Source organism: Trichoplusia ni, chromosome 1, assembly GCF_003590095.1.
Source record: "Trichoplusia ni isolate ovarian cell line Hi5 chromosome 1, tn1, whole genome shotgun sequence".
Classification (NCBI taxonomy): Eukaryota; Metazoa; Arthropoda; class Insecta; order Lepidoptera; family Noctuidae; genus Trichoplusia; species Trichoplusia ni.
The window spans coordinates 5677135-5695043 of NC_039478.1; the positions used below are offsets into that span (position 1 = coordinate 5677135).

Below are 17909 nucleotides of genomic sequence, written 5' to 3' on the forward strand. Positions count from 1 at the left end.
TAACCCATCCAGGCAATGTAAAAGCTAGAGAATATCTTAAGTTATCGAGCCATACAGCGAAAATGACCGAGACGCTCATCAAAACCATTGTATTAAAAATCACAGGCACGAGCTCCACCGTCTACCTGAATCGATTTCCGACGCTAAACTGGTTACATTAATTTTAAGACCAAAAGTTACGCGACGTTTCCATTCGGCTAGCAGTAATAAAAATATGTTTTAAGAATTCGTACTGCCATTGTGAGGTGGCCATGACTAATCCAAAAAAAGCAAATCTCAGTCTTAGGCCGAATGAGATGGGAGAACAGTAAAAAGACCTATCATTGAGACTAATAAATTTGTAGTGGAACTGTTTTGCCTGACAAAAAATGTATTCTCCGTTTATTTGGCACTTTTTTTTCTTAAATTATTGTTGAAATCTGCAGATAGCCTGGACGCCTTTGATTACTTTACCGCAGTGTTTTTGGCACGTGAAACTTAAAAAAGAGGGATGGAAGGATGCTAAACAAGCTCTTTTCCATAAGCAGAACAGTGGAAACAAATCGACCAAAAAATGTTTTGTTTTGTTTTCTTAGCTTCCCGCTCCGCGTGTTCCACGTGTGTATACTTACGCCGTAACGTATCGATTTAATTGTACGCTGGAGATACGGATCACCAGCAACGTGTACGTATAGTACCAACTCCATTCATGGTTTCCGTCGACCGTATGAACATCGCATTTCCTACCAGATAGGAAATTGACTCGGATTAAACACTGTATCGTGCGATAAGAGAGATATATTGTAGTTAAAAAGTCGTTACTTATGAAGTGACCAGTTACTGGAAGTCTTTTTCGGCATTGGTCTTCATCATCAGTTTCCATTTTGGTATCTAGAGCGCCTGACAAACTTAAAACTACTTACCTATAAACGATCTTAATAACGACGTAATTTCTATGAAAAAGGAATTTGCCGATTCCTTTGAAAAGGCCTAATGGAATTATTTTTTGTTGTCAAGTAAAACCTTTAATAATAGCTTACAATCAATAATGGAGATCTTAAGTGAATTACTATTCTTAGTCGGATCCATCAGACGCATTACTCAATCAATCTTTGGGCACGTGAGTACTTACATGTTATTCAAGTAATGGATATAATTAGAAGGATTTGATTACAGTTCTTTAAGCCTGACCACGCTATCACGTGTTACCACAGGAGAACAATTTGACGCAATCACTTTGACATACGATAAGTCTGTCTATTTGTATAGACGTCTAGCCGAAAACGTGCCAGGTGCGGGATGTTTTTTTCACATTTGGACAATTACAATTTCTTTGACTTCTTCTTTTCTTTTCTTTTTTTTTATAGTTAGCTTGATATTGATTTCTGAGATACCACAATCATAAAATGCTTGGAACATACTCGTACTCATTTGTCTCAAAATTTTACAGACTGCGCTCACGCGAAAATGTCGCAGGTGTCTCTAGTTTCGAGATCAATTGGAACTCTAAATCATGAGCTCAATACGCGATAGTGTCAATATATACATTTTTCGAGTTGAAATCCAGAGAATATTTTATCATGTCATGTCGTGTCTGCTATTGGGTTCACCACAGTCACCACCGATATTTCGAAATTGCTTTTCGTAACTAATTGATTAATGGAATAGAAATTAAATTGCCTCTTTTGAAGGCTATTAATTAAATCCTTCAAATCACTTTTCTATTTAGTTTTTTTACTTTCGTTTTATTTAGTTTTAGTACCCAATTAATTTGCTATCTTCTACAGAACATTGTTACACAAGAGTTATTTAATCTCTGTTCAGGCTTAGGTTAGTCCATCATTATGGCTGACTTAACAAAGTTAAAAGACGACGCTTTTACCTGGATTAAAAATGTAATCTTCGCTGATGGGAAGGAAACGAATATTGGTCCCATTGATTGGCTTTTGGGGAGTCTGGCTAGTTATTACAACGTTAATCAGTTGAAATTGAGGGTTTGTGCTGTCTTTGAGTTTCTGGAGTAAAGTATCGATATACATATTTTTATATTCATATGCTACGCCCTAAGAATTTGTTTTTTTTTTGTATATACCGATTCCCGAATATAGATCGAATCACGAATCATTTGTGTAATTCAAGAACGCTTGTTATAAGTCTGGGTGTCTTTGTGCATGCGTGCAGGTGTTTTTGCCTGAACATGTGACTTGTTTGTTTGTGAAACCCCGCGTGACACAAGGATTACCTCTATTCGTGCTAAAAAAAACTGTACTCCTTAAACTACATAGCTTCAATAACGTTAATTATATCTTCATAAAATTTTATAGCAACAAAATGTCTGCGATGGGTACGAAAAAATTCCTACCGAAATTACTGTCCTCAATTCTTAGATAACGGGCTAAAAACGGGCCATCGATTGCTCATAGTGACAAGTAATGGTTACAAAGCAACTGTCCAAAAATGTTATGATAACGATCTGTTCATTATGAAGCCTTAGTATATACGAGTACATGACTGTGGTCACAATGAGTTACGAAAACGATAGGTGCATCTAGAGTATTATAATTGAACTAGTGCTTGAACAGCTCACCTGATATAAACACTTTTTGATTGATTGATAAAAAATACTGTACGATGGTTATATCGGCCTTACATAGAACGTAAGGACATAATACCTTTTGTAGAAGTAAGACAATACTCTTCAACGTGAATGTTATCATATTTGTTTCAAAACAGCTGTCCAGCGACAGTGCTAACAGTCTACCACTATATCTAAAAAGCAGTGCTTCTGCAGTTTGTTGGTTCACGATATAAAGTGGCGTCACGCTTGAACTATAAGGCTGACTTTAAGAGGCAGTAGTAAGATCTCAGGATGCTGAAACTCCAGTGAAAAGTGCTAGTAACCTTTCCGCAACCAGTACTGTTGCAATTGAGGAAGCGGGACATCGTATTTCACAGCATCAAGGAGGTCTCACTTGGAGAACTACAAGGCTGATTTTAAGAGGCAGGAGTAGGTTCTCAGGTTGTTGGAAGTTCAGCGAAAAGTGCTAGGAGCCCTTCCAAAATTATCCCAACTTCTGCAGTTGTGGAAGCGAGACATCACATTGAAGGTTGTAGATTGGCGTTCCGTTTCCAGAACTGCACGTCTCATATGATGGAGAACCGCTCTGTCAATATAAATGTTTTCTCTATGAAGTGCTGTTGTATTCACTAATTTGTTCTGTCACTTTTCATTCCTTACAAATTGGTTCTTGTTTTCTTTATTCATATGACGTCCTACACCAAGTAATAGGCGTAATTGGTATTGTATTTTTTTTGTGTAAAATTGTTGAGACACTTTGGACGGATCTTTTTGTTTATGCGCGTAGAGTACATAATCATTTCTAGTTTAACACATTTTTTTGTCTTATAAATATAGTTATAATATTCCAATCTCTTGTCGTTATTGAAACAAGTATGTTATTGAAACACTGATGTATTTGAACTCAGCAATGTTTTGAACATTAATGGAGGCTATTTCAGTTTGTTCCGGTCGAGTCCGAAAGTGGTTCGGTCTGATTAGAATTTCAAATGTATCCAATGTTTACAGTTTATGTTGCTATTTAAAGGATTTCAATGTATCGATTTCACCATAAAGATTTGAAATTTTATGTTTGTTCATTTAATGGCTTCACGTGTAAGAATATTAACTTAAATGCGCTGCAATTCTTGCCGTGTAATGAGTCAATTATTTTCAGTGAATGAAGTGTTTTGGTGTACCGAGTACTTACTCAGTACATATTTTGTTGGTGTTTTATTGTTGTTATTGCTTTAAATAATGAGAAATTAAAAGAAAAGATTACAGTTGGTTATAATTACAATAATTGTATACCTGGAAACAAAAAACCATACAGTACCTACAGAATTCTTATAAACTCTATAAAACATTTTATGGTGTTCATAAAACTTTGTACATGTTTGTACTGCGCGCCATCTAGCGAGCTGTTTTGCGAACTACTTCAAAGCGCTGCCAACAAACTTGTTGGAACGAACTCAGTTTGTTAGATCAGACGCGTGGCTTTCTCGACGTTTGTTTAGTTTGGTTTCTTGATCATAGATGTCGTTAGAAGGCGATACCACTAATGCTTTCCAAAGATGCTTTGCCAATTTGTCTTGGCCGTAGTCTGTCTGTGCCATAGGTTGATTAAAAACGAACACATTTCAATATTGAGGCATATTCTTTTTTTGCGTTTGACTTTGCCCATTATTTTTATGGCAATCCGACTAAATTGCATTATTGACAGTTGTGACATACACAAAAAAGCTAAAATAAATGAATCTATTATATAGGAATTAAGAGGATTCATTATAGAATTCTAAACATGGAAATTCAACTGAAACTTCATAACAGTTTCCTCTAAAGGCTTTCCACACGTGCAGAAAACGGCCGGTTCGCTCGCTATGCGATAATGCAATTACGTAGATACTGTATTTGCATTAGCACATTTTGTATGGAACCGCAGTGTCGTATATAATGCATATAACGTCAAACGTTACTCACTTTGTATATATTATTAACTACTGTTATGCCAAGTGTATTAGGTGATCTTCTTTTGAATTAAAAAAAAATGGCCTACTCAGTGCTTCTACCATTTGGGGTAACAATTCCATGCCAATTACAAAATACCAGAAAAACTATCTTCCTACTTTTGACATGGAACCTTGGCTGCCATTGCTAAGCTAAGTATCTGCTGTCAAAACCTCGAAATCTTAAGTACCTACATACCTGACCTCTTTGAAGTAACAATTCACATTAAAATCCCCATGTATTTCTCAAAGGCTGTTAAGTGTTAAACGATGTCAAACCTTTGTAACGTGTGCATCAAATTAAGAAAGGCATTTTGTTTGTAGGTGACGGCATCAAGCTGGCATCGTCGGGCCCCGGCAGCCCGGCGCCGCCGCCGGTGCAGTGGCGAATGCGGAGAAAGCCAGGTAATACTCACCTTTATTACTAACAGGAAAATAATATTACTGTACCATTAATATCACCGTGGTACTCTGTACCACTCCATGCAGATATATTTTTGTATTTCTCGGAAAAAATTCCATCCTTGACTGAAAATTTTGGGAATCTGTTGCTAAGAGCTATTAGATCTGCCTGTGTTATTGCATATCTAATGTACTATTAGCATTGATGTGTCACTGTGTTAGTCAATACTTCATATTAAATATGCTTAATTTGTCCTTTGACTGCATTTTTTTGGAAAAGGTTTCTAATTCTCTCTCTTGCTACTTTAGCTTTTCATGTTTGAGAAACTGAAATAATAGGATAGGTGTGCTTGGAAATCCTCTTCTCTATTCCCAAGTAGCATGGTAAAATGCTGAAACAGATTTCTGTGATCATTATTCAATTTTCAAAGATGGATCCGGCGTAGAGAAATGGTTATAATAGAAGGCATTATATCCCAAATTTCAAGTAACAAATTATATCTGTATGGTGCAATATTTTCTATGACAATAATTGTTAAATTAAGTCTGTGTCACGTTTTAGAACTTCAATTATCATTCCATTCATCAATACTCAAAAATCTGTGTCAGGTACTTCCCGACACAGTTCAAGCTTTGTGGATTGAACTTCTATCGCTGATTGTATAGGCTCGTTTGTGTTACATTTACAAATTGATTGAATTGATATCGCTTTCGAGTAGTAAAACGCGACTGCGAAAGCAGATTGGTTATATATAATGCATTTGTAAAAATAAAATAGGAAGATGTTAACCCATTACGCGTGATGCCTGCTGAGCCAGAGGAATTGTCTGAAAGGGTTACCGCAGCTTTGTATACAAGGTGCAAAAAAAGGAATAGGGTGGGTTTTAAGTTAGTCAATAAAAGAGTGACACTTCCTTTCTGCCAACCCAAAGTAGGAAGAGTTTCGCATCGGAAACTCAACCCAAAGCAAGACGTTGTTGATTTCCCGTCTAAAAAAGGATCACTTCTTCAAATCATTTTTTGTCGTGTGACAGGCCTCTGCACTACTAAGTAGCGTCTATATTTCACAACTACAATAACAAATCTCAGTTCAGGAGCCGTTCTACCATCAGCGTTCAAACTATGTTTATTATTAATACAATTGGCACGACTCCTGAAATTCATTCACAGATTATAATCTACGGAAATCAAATGTTCCGTACGGAAGTCCCTTATCCATTTCACTAGCTTGAATGCGTCGTCGAAATCTAGAGTGACGCAAATATTAATCTGGTCTTGGCAATAAATGGTATTAGATTATAGCTGTGCAATATTTCCAGATTGTGGGAATGATAAATCTCTGTCGGCCCATTTCTCTCGTAGTGTATACATATTGATGTATCTCAAAAAACGTGTAGGATGCCGTGGATAAATATTTATAGTACCCAAATATTTCGATTTGGGTCAAAAATACATGATCAACGTGATGTTTTCGTATTCTTTTCTAATTATTTGAACATTTGAGTTGTACTAAGAGTTGAAATGCAAATTAACTGAAGACAAAATCTTGGCAGAAACGTCAATAAATGTCCATGTTTAGTGAGGTGTCTCTATCGAGTCGTATCGAACCCGAATTTTTTATCGCAGTTTTCTTTACAACTACCATTATTTGAACCTTACCTATGCTGTAAAACTGATTCATTTTACGGCTCCTCAGAAACGATGATGTGATAAATATGCTCATAAAATCCACAAACGATATCCTCTAGAACTGTTTCACGATTCATAAAATCCTTTATTTATAGCAGTTATAGTAACAGATTATTATGCGATTTGATTACTGGAAATGCATCTGAGAGGTGTACTTAACATGTTTATTGTTGTCTAGAAGACTTGAGCTATAGGTACATGTTTAGTACCTCACTAAAGTTGAAAACGATCTCTGTGTGAGTTATAACTTTCAGCTGTTCTTATGTGTTTAAGCGTGGATTGTTAATGCTTTATGATTTCTTCGTATTTACCTACATCATTCGAACCTTTCCCACGTTTGTTTTGGTTGGCTACGACGAGATGACGCCCGTAACCTTGAACGCTGCAAAGAGTTCGTGGCAGAGATAAATACAGAAACCGATGTATATGTCTGTCATATGAAAACATTCAGCTGTGGGCGCTGAAATTAGAATTCGCGGAAGCAGTACCTACTGGAGCAAAAAAAAATTCTCGTCACATAGAGAATGTATACAATTGGCTAGTTCTATGTGATGGCGTTTCGTTTCAATTAAGTAACTCAAAGTTTCTCTAGTAAGCAATGTGAAGCTTATAGTTTCAGTGAGTTATTGACCTAATAAAATCTGGTCACCCATCAAGTAGGCACTTCGTGAGAATTATGTTCTTACTGACTTATGAATAAATTTGATGTTATCTAACCAAATTTGGTTAGAGGCATAAATTAAACAGTGTAAGATTGAGAATATTTACGTTTCAGATGACTTATCCTATTCTCAACATTTCATTTAGCATGAAACCACTGATATCTATATTTTTGACTTTATATGTCTTTTCCCAAGAAATGCGGTGAGTTAGTCCCGCGCGCCTTCATGATCGCCGCTAATATTTATCCTGTACCAGATAATATTCACATGGGAGTATTAAAACCAGTAATGAAACATTCATGTTAATGAGTAGTAGTAGTCATAATCGAGCCAGTTTATTTTTATGAGTGCCTCAAAGTGCACATACTCAGGTAATCAACAGGGTAAACTTGTTTAATTGATGGCGTTATTAATTGCCAGCCACCCCACGTAAACGTACCCTTTTAATCCCTAATAAACGTAAATGGTCTTCCATCTTTGAGATAACATCTCGTAATTATATTTGAGTGTCGGTGAAGTTTTCCCGCGATCGTTATGTGGCGAATGTGGCGATACCGGTAACTATCGCGTGATAGTAATTTTCCTTTTACGTCATTCCGCGTTTTGGGTATTCTTATTCCTAATATGTGAGACATATGGCTTTATAAGTGTTGCTATAGAATCATACCCTCTCAACACCATAAACTTGAATGAACTGGGTTATGTCTTATATGTGTGACATGATTAATGAGTTCCTAATTTTTGGATATATACCATCCCTGCAACTCAAAACAAGTCTTATAGTTAAGTTTAAGTGTAGAAGTAGGGTACTTAAGTGTAAAACTTGACAGCCTCTAGCAAATTTGTTTTTCACCACGGTCGGAAAGGCCCTCGACTCCGTCGCAATTTAATTACTTGTCGCTCCACTTCATATTGTAAGCCAGATGAATTATTTGGAATGCTGGGAGCTAAAATTGAAATACATTTTTAATTTCGACGCTAAAGTTCCTTGTACACTGCGCAGGTTTAATTTTTAAATAGTAGCAAGATTGTTCATGGGTCGGCGGGCGCGAGAACCTAATAACAAACGATGCGGAAGATTTGGCAGCGAATGCTGGAATGGAAATAAGTAACTTTGTTAACTGGACCATTGGAATAAATGTAAGTTACAAAGACAAATGTATTAAAATAATAGTTGTTACAATTTGTAGCAATGTCAATGGGTATTTAAAGCATATAGAGTATGTTATAATGACTGCACTCCTATTTTATAGTAAGCGAAAGGTTTCATGTTCTATCTATTGTTTCTCTTAGGATTAATAGCTCAAGACGCCTGTATTTAGCGTTAAAGCTTAATCTTAAATTATCTTAATATTAATATTTTAGCGCATTGCACCATCGCAGTGAAGTCACTTTATTGTTCAGAAATGTTAAATGCTCGCTTCTAAGCTCTTCCTTTTACGGTCAACGTTTAAGAGTAAAACTGTCACTAAGAGATTTAAGACTTCGTGGAACATTTTTTATTCATGCGCATCGTTGCCTTGTATTACTGCGAGAGGATCTGACACCGCTCGAGTCCGCTTGACGACGGCACCGTCCCGAAGGACCGATTGTTTCTAAGCACTGCGATGCGTTGCTCTCATTTTCCTTCTCATCCGTGCCTGTACTATGATCTTTCAGATCGTGAATGCTCCCTTTGTGGAAGCGAGATGCTGCAATACAGTGTAATGGTTAGTCGCTTTTTATATAGCAAGTCTCACTTAAGAATATCATAGGACAAAACGGGTATACAGTCAGAGCTATCTTGAATCTGATATTAAAACTTTAATGCTATAAAATATGAACGTAAAAGGAGGTATTTTGAAGGAACCCTCAAAGACGCGAGGTCTATAATTCTAAGCGGAACACTGATATATGGAAATTAAGCCCTTCTAGAGACTGTTAGCTTTGAGAATTTAATTTAAAAAGGCATTCTCTTTAATTGTTTCGCGGAAAATATATGGACTCTTAAGTTTGCTAATGGACCTTTAGGCTTTTTTGTACCTACTGATGCTTGTTAGGTTTTGGTAATATTATAGTTGGAGGGAGAGGAATTAATTTAAGAAATTTTCTCTAAAATTAATAATATAAGACGGAAAACTGTTTAAATGGGAAAACATTATAATAGTTAGGACTCCAATTACACGATTCCTTATTAGTACATTTAAATTCCCTTTTCTCTCATTGCGGATAGGAATTCCTCAAAGACAATTCAGTTTTCCTTATAATCATCATCCACGCGCATCATTTTGATTAATTCTCCCTAATGTAAACTATCAGGCATTTGTTTTGAGGGAAAAGTTGATAATTAATTTCTTACGTTGTTATGATTAATTGTTACCACAGCGGGGAGGAAAACTAGGAGAATAATAAATTATCCATATCGCACGCACAATGGATCAAAGGCGTTTTGTTCCCAAGGAATAGAGTGCGACGCTGTTATGATAAAATCGCTTCATTCATCATCTCAGCGTTTTCCTATTTTTGTTCCTGGTTCAAGGTCGGGTTTGGAGGTCAAGTTCGTTACGCCTGGACGTTACGTAATTAATGAACTGGGCGACGATGTCAGGTGTTTGCTTCATGCTAGAGTTTCACTCTGCTGTATCGAACGTTATTTCTTTGTATATCATGGTTATCATGTAATAATATTGAGAGAATATCAGCTTTTTGTTTACTTTAACAAAAACACGTGATTTTGTACTTTGAACTTTGTAGCGAGTTTTATGGAGATAATTTTGTTGCCAAGGAAGCTGTTTTTGTATTTCGTATATACAAGCATAAGTACTTAAAGAGAGCAGAACCGTTATATAGGTCGGAAGATACATATAAATGTTAAAAATATTACAGTACTAAAGGAAATAAAAAGGTAGATGCCAGCCGTATTTTGCCGTATTATGTGAACAATAAACATGTGTTACGTCTTCACTGTTATAGTTATCATGTGACACTACACTATACATTGTGATTACGATAGTTTTATTGGGCTTTAACTCATCCGCCCAAAGCTGAGTCATTGTCTCGTGGGTGCTGGATATTTTACATTCGGTTGGTCAATAAAATATGTTAAGATGTTAGATTAAAATTAAAGTTTGATTTAAAAATTCGGATTAAGAGAAACAATAAGTTAAGTACTTATTGTACATTTTTATATTGTTCACAGTTACATACATCCCACTTCTCGGCACAGGTACGTAGTGCTGTTCTATATTCTTTGGCACAGGCCTTCCGGTATAGGGAAGTGATCAGCATGCTAGCTCACAGCGGGTTGGCGATTTTAGATATTAACATTTGGGAACCATGGTGTTTATAGTTTGATTCGTTTCACTCTTGAAAGTTGCCGCGATTTACAATTATGACTTTAGTATTTCAGATGTACCATATTTGTAGTATAATTAAATCATTAATCACGGTTATTAATTAAATTAAACTAACCAGATCTTCGATTATAATTTATTATTAAAATTATTTTTATAATAATAAAAAAGGGAATATGATTCTAGCTGTACCCTTAGCCAGGTCATACTGATAGATTTCAACGTCATACTAACAACTGTCACCCGCACCATGCTACAGCGCACAAACTATAGTGCAGTCGCATAAACACTTTGTCTGACGTCAGTCTTTGTCAAATCTATGAATGCTGTCGTCTTTACTATCAAAGTTGTTGGAAAAATAATGGTCGAACCGAGTTCGACTCGCGAGCCCGCCGCGTCTGCTCATGATTAAGGACTCCGGTTGGGTCCGAAACTAGTCGGGCTACCCCGATAAATACGCGTGAGTAAACCGTTACATCATTTAATAATGAATCATTTTCACGACAGTTACTATCAAAAGGTATTGTACCTTTTCATAGGTGACAAACTCACTGACGACTAATCTCTCTAGATCAAAACAAAAGCTAGCTACAAAACTTGCCTCTAAAATTCAATTTGGCTTCAGTCTATTCCGTCCCTTTACGTCCGCCATTTGCAACCTGCAGCTGTCGGGTGCTGATGACAGCAGATGTCACGGCGATTGATGACGTATCACACTTGACATGACGTTGTCAGAAACAGAAACAATGTCCCCCTATTCTTTATTTAGAGTTCCATCGTGTAGGGAAAATTTTGAAATTTTGTCGGGTCCATTTTGACGTCCTTTTGTCTTTGTTATGACAGAATAATTAATACTTGTATTAAAAAGGGGTGAATTTGCTAAGTAGAGGGTAATCTTCGAACACATTGAGTGTATTTTATAAATTCCTTACACTTGTAGAAAGCTACGTTAATGGTGTCATATTGAGTAAAAAACATTGTCCAACGACGGATCTAGGACCGGTGGGTCAGTTAGTGAAAAATACATTCTTTTGACCAAATAAATTAGAATAAAGAGTTTCATTAAAAGCCAAAAGATATAACAAAAAATAAAACATACAGTTTTTCAAAAGTCTTCACAAAACGGGAGCAACTAATTATCCAAACACAGGGAACACGGAAAGCTCATTATAATAAATTTGATGGGAGTGGAATTAACAGGTTTACACGCGAGCATTTTCATTTGCTGAATAAAGAAAACTGTTGCCGAGAGGTGGAAGTGCTCGTAAAGGCTTATTAGCTCAAAGAGTAGTTTGGCTTTTGTAGGAAGTTCACAACACATACATATATGTGTATGGCTTACATATTCATAGATAAATTTAATTCGCGATTATCATCAAGTTTCTCGTACTTCATGTAAATGGAAACCATCTTATAGGTGCTAATAATAAAGAAAATTTTGTATTTTATTAAAGATTCAATAGACTTTCAGCCTTGTACACGTACGCTTATGAGCTGACAAAGACGGTGCCAAAAAGGAATATTCTTATTTCTTGCTGAAGTTTAAATTGTACGTGTCATTTTTGCAACGTTAGCTGAAAAATCTTGTAGGCTTTTTCTTTAAAGTGCCCTTTATTCATTATTTGTCTAGTACTGTAAGCTAAGATAATTGTCCAATTACTTTTCTTGCAGGTGCAATGGTCCTCGTAAAATCATTAAAAAGGAATTATTCAGATATAGAGTAAGTTTGAATGCCCAGGAGGATATGCTATTTGAAATAGCTATTTATGTAATGAGCTCTCAGATAAATTCCTATCATTATTTACTTAATTTGAATGGTCAGAATGATACCCGAATACGATGTGAGCCATCTTCGCTCATAGAACAAAGGACATGTGTGTGTTTTTTGAATTTGGTTTTTTGGAACAGGATGCTGCCTGCTAGTTTGTGTAGGCGTTTTATCCAATAGTCAGAGCTTTTAGGATAGGGGTGACGGATGAGCGAATCAGACTACCGTGTGTTTCGTTAATATTTGTTGTTAATTTAAGCTGTCGTAGTCTGGTGATGCTAGTTAGGGAATTATAGTGAGTTAGTTCGAATAATTCTTGAAAAGATAATCATACATAGCCTAACTTAGAATCAAATAATTTCGTGTTGATATAGTTTGGTCTACATAAAATTCGAAGGTTGTACGACCAGTAATGTTTCAAACTGTTGGCAGTTATTCAGGACATGTGAGGGATGTTTAATGCCCTCTCCTTGAAGTCTTATCGTGCCAAAGCTAGGTCAGGACCGGGGAATTACACGTTTATGACGTTTTTACTGGCAAACGAGACGCCACTGCACCGCGACTGTAAATTAATTTAGCTAGAATAGAGCTACTTGTGAAACTGTAGCTGCGATAGACCACGATATATGACAGAACCGGCATATTATGTTCTGAAAAGAAAAAGATTATTTAACACATGTTCGACTTTTAACTTTAGAGAATATTTCATCCTGTGTAGAGTCATGTACAAAGTTTTTTTCTTATGCTTTTTCATTATTAATGTAAATAATTATACTCATGAAAACTGTAGGTGTAGATATCAAAGAAATTCTCAGGAACGACAAATACGAATACACTTACTAAATATTATTTTTGCCGAATGAATAAAATAACATCAGCAAGACTTCTAACATATTTTTTTATATAAACACTTAATTGGAAATTTCCTCTCAACATCTGTCTAAGTTATTTTACCCCTTAAATATGTAGATACATACATGTATATTTATGTTGGATGTTGTAAAGCGGTTTATTTAATAGCTCGTGTCGTTCACGAACTATGTGAATTAGGCAACACCGCGACCAACACATTGTTCACTAAATTATCTGAGGTTCTGTCACAACTTCAATTAATTTTAAAAGTTGCCAACTTTTAGTGGTCAGCGGACGAATGTTCACTTTGTTTTTGTTCAGGGGATTGTTTCGTTGGGTTTGTGTTACATAATTATATACCTAGCTATTGCCCGCGTCTTCGCCTGGGTAGATGTCAATTACATATAACAGCTCGCGAATATAACAGCCATGTTGGGGCTGTGCTTTAGTTTAAGCTTACACAGAAAAAAAAACTCCTTGAAACCTATAAAATCAAACATAACAACTTCCAGTCGTCTTTTAATGAGATCAAATTGAATGTTTTTTTTATCATAACTTCACCCCGTCTTCACCGATCATTTGAGAGTTTCAGACTTCGTAATATACTTATAGTTTGTAATCATACAAATAGGTATCGTGTCTGCGATTCAGAGAACTTACTTTTTGAAGAAATAATATTTTCGTTGTTGAAAAAAAACGCCAATTTACGCCGTATAACGTGCTGTCACTCTTCCATAATAGCAATTATTACTCTAGGAAGAAGGCCCGTTTTCCTGTAAATCACTTAATACGCCTCGTGTTTTGGATTTGTTGTGTTAAAGGGGAGGCTATAACATTGGTAGCTGGTATCCCAAGTGATCAGTCAGGTACCTCTCGAGTGTCAACGCAGCCGAATTAACTGTCAAGTGTAAGCGCCGCATGATGGATCCTCCCTTCCGTACTGTCACCATGGGGGAAGTAAAATAATATGTGCGACTTGACGACTCAAGTATCCATATAAAAATATGGTAGATTCTCTTTTTTAAAGTAGAAATCAAATTATTTTTATTATCTTGATTCCTTTAAAAAAGTTAAATTGTACTGTCTTATTGGTATAAGAAGGGTTTAGTTTGAGTTTCATATAATAATAGTGGTTTAAATGTGTTATCCGCAGTTGTAGGTAACAATCATAATTTTTAAAACTTGCAACTGTTAATGTATTTATCAAATAGATCCAGTGACAGGACAGTGGAAGTCATGTAAATATAATAGGATAAATCTGAACAATATATTAAAAAATAATCCATTAGTACTTAATTGGCCCTAACGCTAACACGCAATAATGGTCTTAGCTGCTTCTCAGCCTGATGCTTCAGGTCCAGCGTCAAAGAGAGGAAGAGTCGAATCCTCCACTGAAGCTAATTTCAAAGCTTCGTTCCCTTGAACTGAAAACAGATCAGAAATCAGTCACAAGCCACGCAAAAATGAACCTTTTAAACAAACAGTTTCACGAGAAATCGCAAAGCCAACATAATCTGATAAAACAGGTGTATAAAACTGTACTCTCACGTAGATACGATTACGCTTCAATGAAAAAGCTGTCATCAGACAAAGCTATAAAATTTTATCGCTCTGTTCCCCCATCGAAAGGTTTTCGTTTTTTAATCATGTTGTTTCATCTTTCGGTGGCGAAATTCCAATGTTTTGTTTGTAAGTACTTGTACGGTGTTGTAAATCAGTACTTCATTTTGTTGTTACTCTGGATACTAAGTGGTAATTGCACGGATAGCCGAGTGGTTGAGGTCACCACGCCAAACCCACTGTGCGCGTCGTGTCGCGGATAGGACAAGGATTTGTGTGATCTACGAATGCTTGTTCTGAGTCTGGGTGTCTTTGTGCATGTGAGTTGTATATTTGTAAACCTCCGCGCGACACAAGGATTGAATTCCTTAGTGCGGGAGTCGTTTAAAAAAAAAATATTTTTTTATGAAACGATCATACAATTGTTATTATTACATAGTATTTTTTCTAGAATCTAAGAATCTTTGACAGGCCTGTTGGTCTAGTGGTTATAAGCCCCAACTGCAATACCAGAGGTTGTAGTCTCGATTCCCACCTAGGACAAATGTTTGTTTGATGAGCGAGTTTCTTGTATCTGGGTGAAAATTATCTATGATGTGTGTGTAGGTATTTAGTGACTGGATGGCGTTGCGTAAAAGTTGTAGAATTTATAATCATTGTTTAAAAAAACTGCCTGACGACAAAAGTCGTTTGGTAAGCGAGACAAAAAAATTAATTGAAACAATCTTATACCAACATTGGACCAAATATATGTAACGATAATACTAAAGATAAAAACACGTCTAGACTGTATCTAAACAAAAAAATAAAGTTATCAATCCGTGAGAAAACACTATTAAACTTCACGTTGTTTAAAAACTTAATTAAGACTAACTTTTTTAAAGTCCGTCATATAAAAGTTATGAATAAAAACAATTAATTTTTAAGTGCATTTGTTCTGTTCGTGCTAATTCAACGTTAAATTAAAGAGCATGACGGATTAATACTATAATGAAAACTAAAGAAATAAAAATATATCATAAAAATCATATTCTTCTAATATATAAAATTCCCCTGTCACGATGTTAGCTACCGCTACCGTACTCCTCCGAACAGTTCGACCGATTTTTATGAAAATTTCTATACAATTAGGTAAGTCTGAGAATAGAACAACATCTATTTTTCATACCTCGAAGTGATAATTGATTTGGATTGGATTGAATTGATCACACTAAAAAAAAATTGTTTTTATTTTTTATATAATGTGGCATCAAAAATACATACAAGTAGAAAAAAAAAGTCGGCAAAACAACGTTTGCTGGGTCAGCTAGTAATAATATACGATCGAATTGAGTAACCTCCTTTTTTAGGTTAAAAAGCCAGGAGCTCGTCTAAACTACAATTGCACAATTTGATCGATTACATCTTTCACAGTCGTTACGGGTAGTCAGAAGCTAGAAAGTCTGACAACAAGTCTGACTAAGGGGTATCGTGTTGCCCAGGTAACTGTGTTAAGAAGGTCAGGTAAGAAACCAACCTCAACATAGTTGGGAAAAGGCTAGGGTGAAGTTTCTGTCCGTTAGTCCGTCCGTCTGCCCTGGACCAAACTTAAGTTGAAACTTGCAGTTGTATTTTTTCACCCTAGTTTTATGGAACCTTCGGTGTCGTGTCGCGAGTCTGACTCGCACCTGACAGGTTTTTCCGATTCACTTTTCAGTCATGCCACATGTAGTAAATAATTTTACTACCATAATATAACAAACAAAAGCCATAGATATTAGATTCTATTGTTTCCTAATCTCATTCACGTTCATTGAACAATTACGAGCTGTTCTTACTGGAGAAATTCAAATTACTTACACAGAGTTATGATCTTATTGTTTTGTTGCCACGATCGTAATTCCTGTGAGCGAACCACTGCTGAATTTACAGAGGACTGTGTATTGTAGAGTTATGTAATATGCAAGCAAGTTCAAGCAACGTATTTGAATGTACCGTGGTCAAAAATTACAGACATTTTTGACCACAGTACATTAATGTAAGAAAAAGATAATCTATACTAATATATAAAGCTGAAGAGTTTGTTTGTTTGTTTGAACGCGCTAATCTCAGGAACTACTGGTCCAAATTGAAAAATTATTTTTGTGTTGAATAGACCATTCATCGAGGAAGGCTTTAGGCTATTAACCATCACGCTGCGACTAATAGGAGCTAAGATACAATGGAAAATGTGAAAAAAACCGGGCAGGTAAACCTAAATTATAACTTATATCTTCTACCCACGGGGACGAAGTCGCGGGCAACAGCTAGTGAATAATGTTTCTGCACAGCGCTTCCAAATTATAGTAAAAATAAAAAAAAGAATTTTTTTTTAGAAAATTAGCCTACCCCATTGTAATCATTGATTTACCATATAAAATGTTCATTGGTTGATTGAAATATCAAAGGCAGAACTAGTGTTTGAGAGATCCGAACCGTCTTAAAACGCAATCCCATAAATGTATATCCGTACGTCACCAGGCTGTATCTCAAGAACCGTCATAACTTAAAGCTAAAATTCGCATTATCAATATGATGAATGGTTGGAAAGATCGCTGTTAAGCAACGGACGAAAACGAATACCTCAAGAGTAGGTATAAAAGTATCTGTGGATAAAAAGCATTGTGATATTTTATTCCTGAAAGAAAATGTTTAGGTATTTCAAAACAAAAAAGCATTGTGTGACCTATTTAAGCCACATTTTGAATATCGGATTGTTCTTCAATCTAGTATTCTGTTTGTATCAGTCTTCATGGATATTCTAACATGCATGAGCTTATCCAATGAGGTATAATCTATGCTAAGCTGCAGTATACGGCAAAAGTAGATTTGATCTTCAAATCTGATAATTATCATCGCCCCAGAACAAAAGAGGTCGATTTAAAAAGAGGTGATCCTCTTTTCAAAATTAAATCAGCTTGGGGCAAAGCGTTAGGATTGACATGACATCGACTTATTATGGAACATCGTATTATCACAATCCATTCGATATCTCCTGTCGTTTCAGCTTCCCAAGTGCAAACGTGACATTGATTTGACGACGGTTAACCCCATTTCAATGGGAATTATGTTGTTCGATATTTA

At 35.9% G+C, this 17909-nt stretch overlaps 1 protein-coding gene across 1 annotated transcript in view; it reads left to right on the plus strand.

Annotated features, from left to right (window-relative positions):
* The window catches only part of LOC113491850 (dual 3',5'-cyclic-AMP and -GMP phosphodiesterase 11-like), a 193328-nt gene that overhangs the window by 40712 nt on the left and 134707 nt on the right, over positions 1-17909 (plus strand). Inside the window, 2 exon segments of the mRNA XM_026869030.1 lie at positions 4867-4947; positions 10474-10500. Coding sequence (XP_026724831.1) covers positions 4932-4947; positions 10474-10500 — 43 coding nt within the window. The 5' untranslated portion in view covers positions 4867-4931.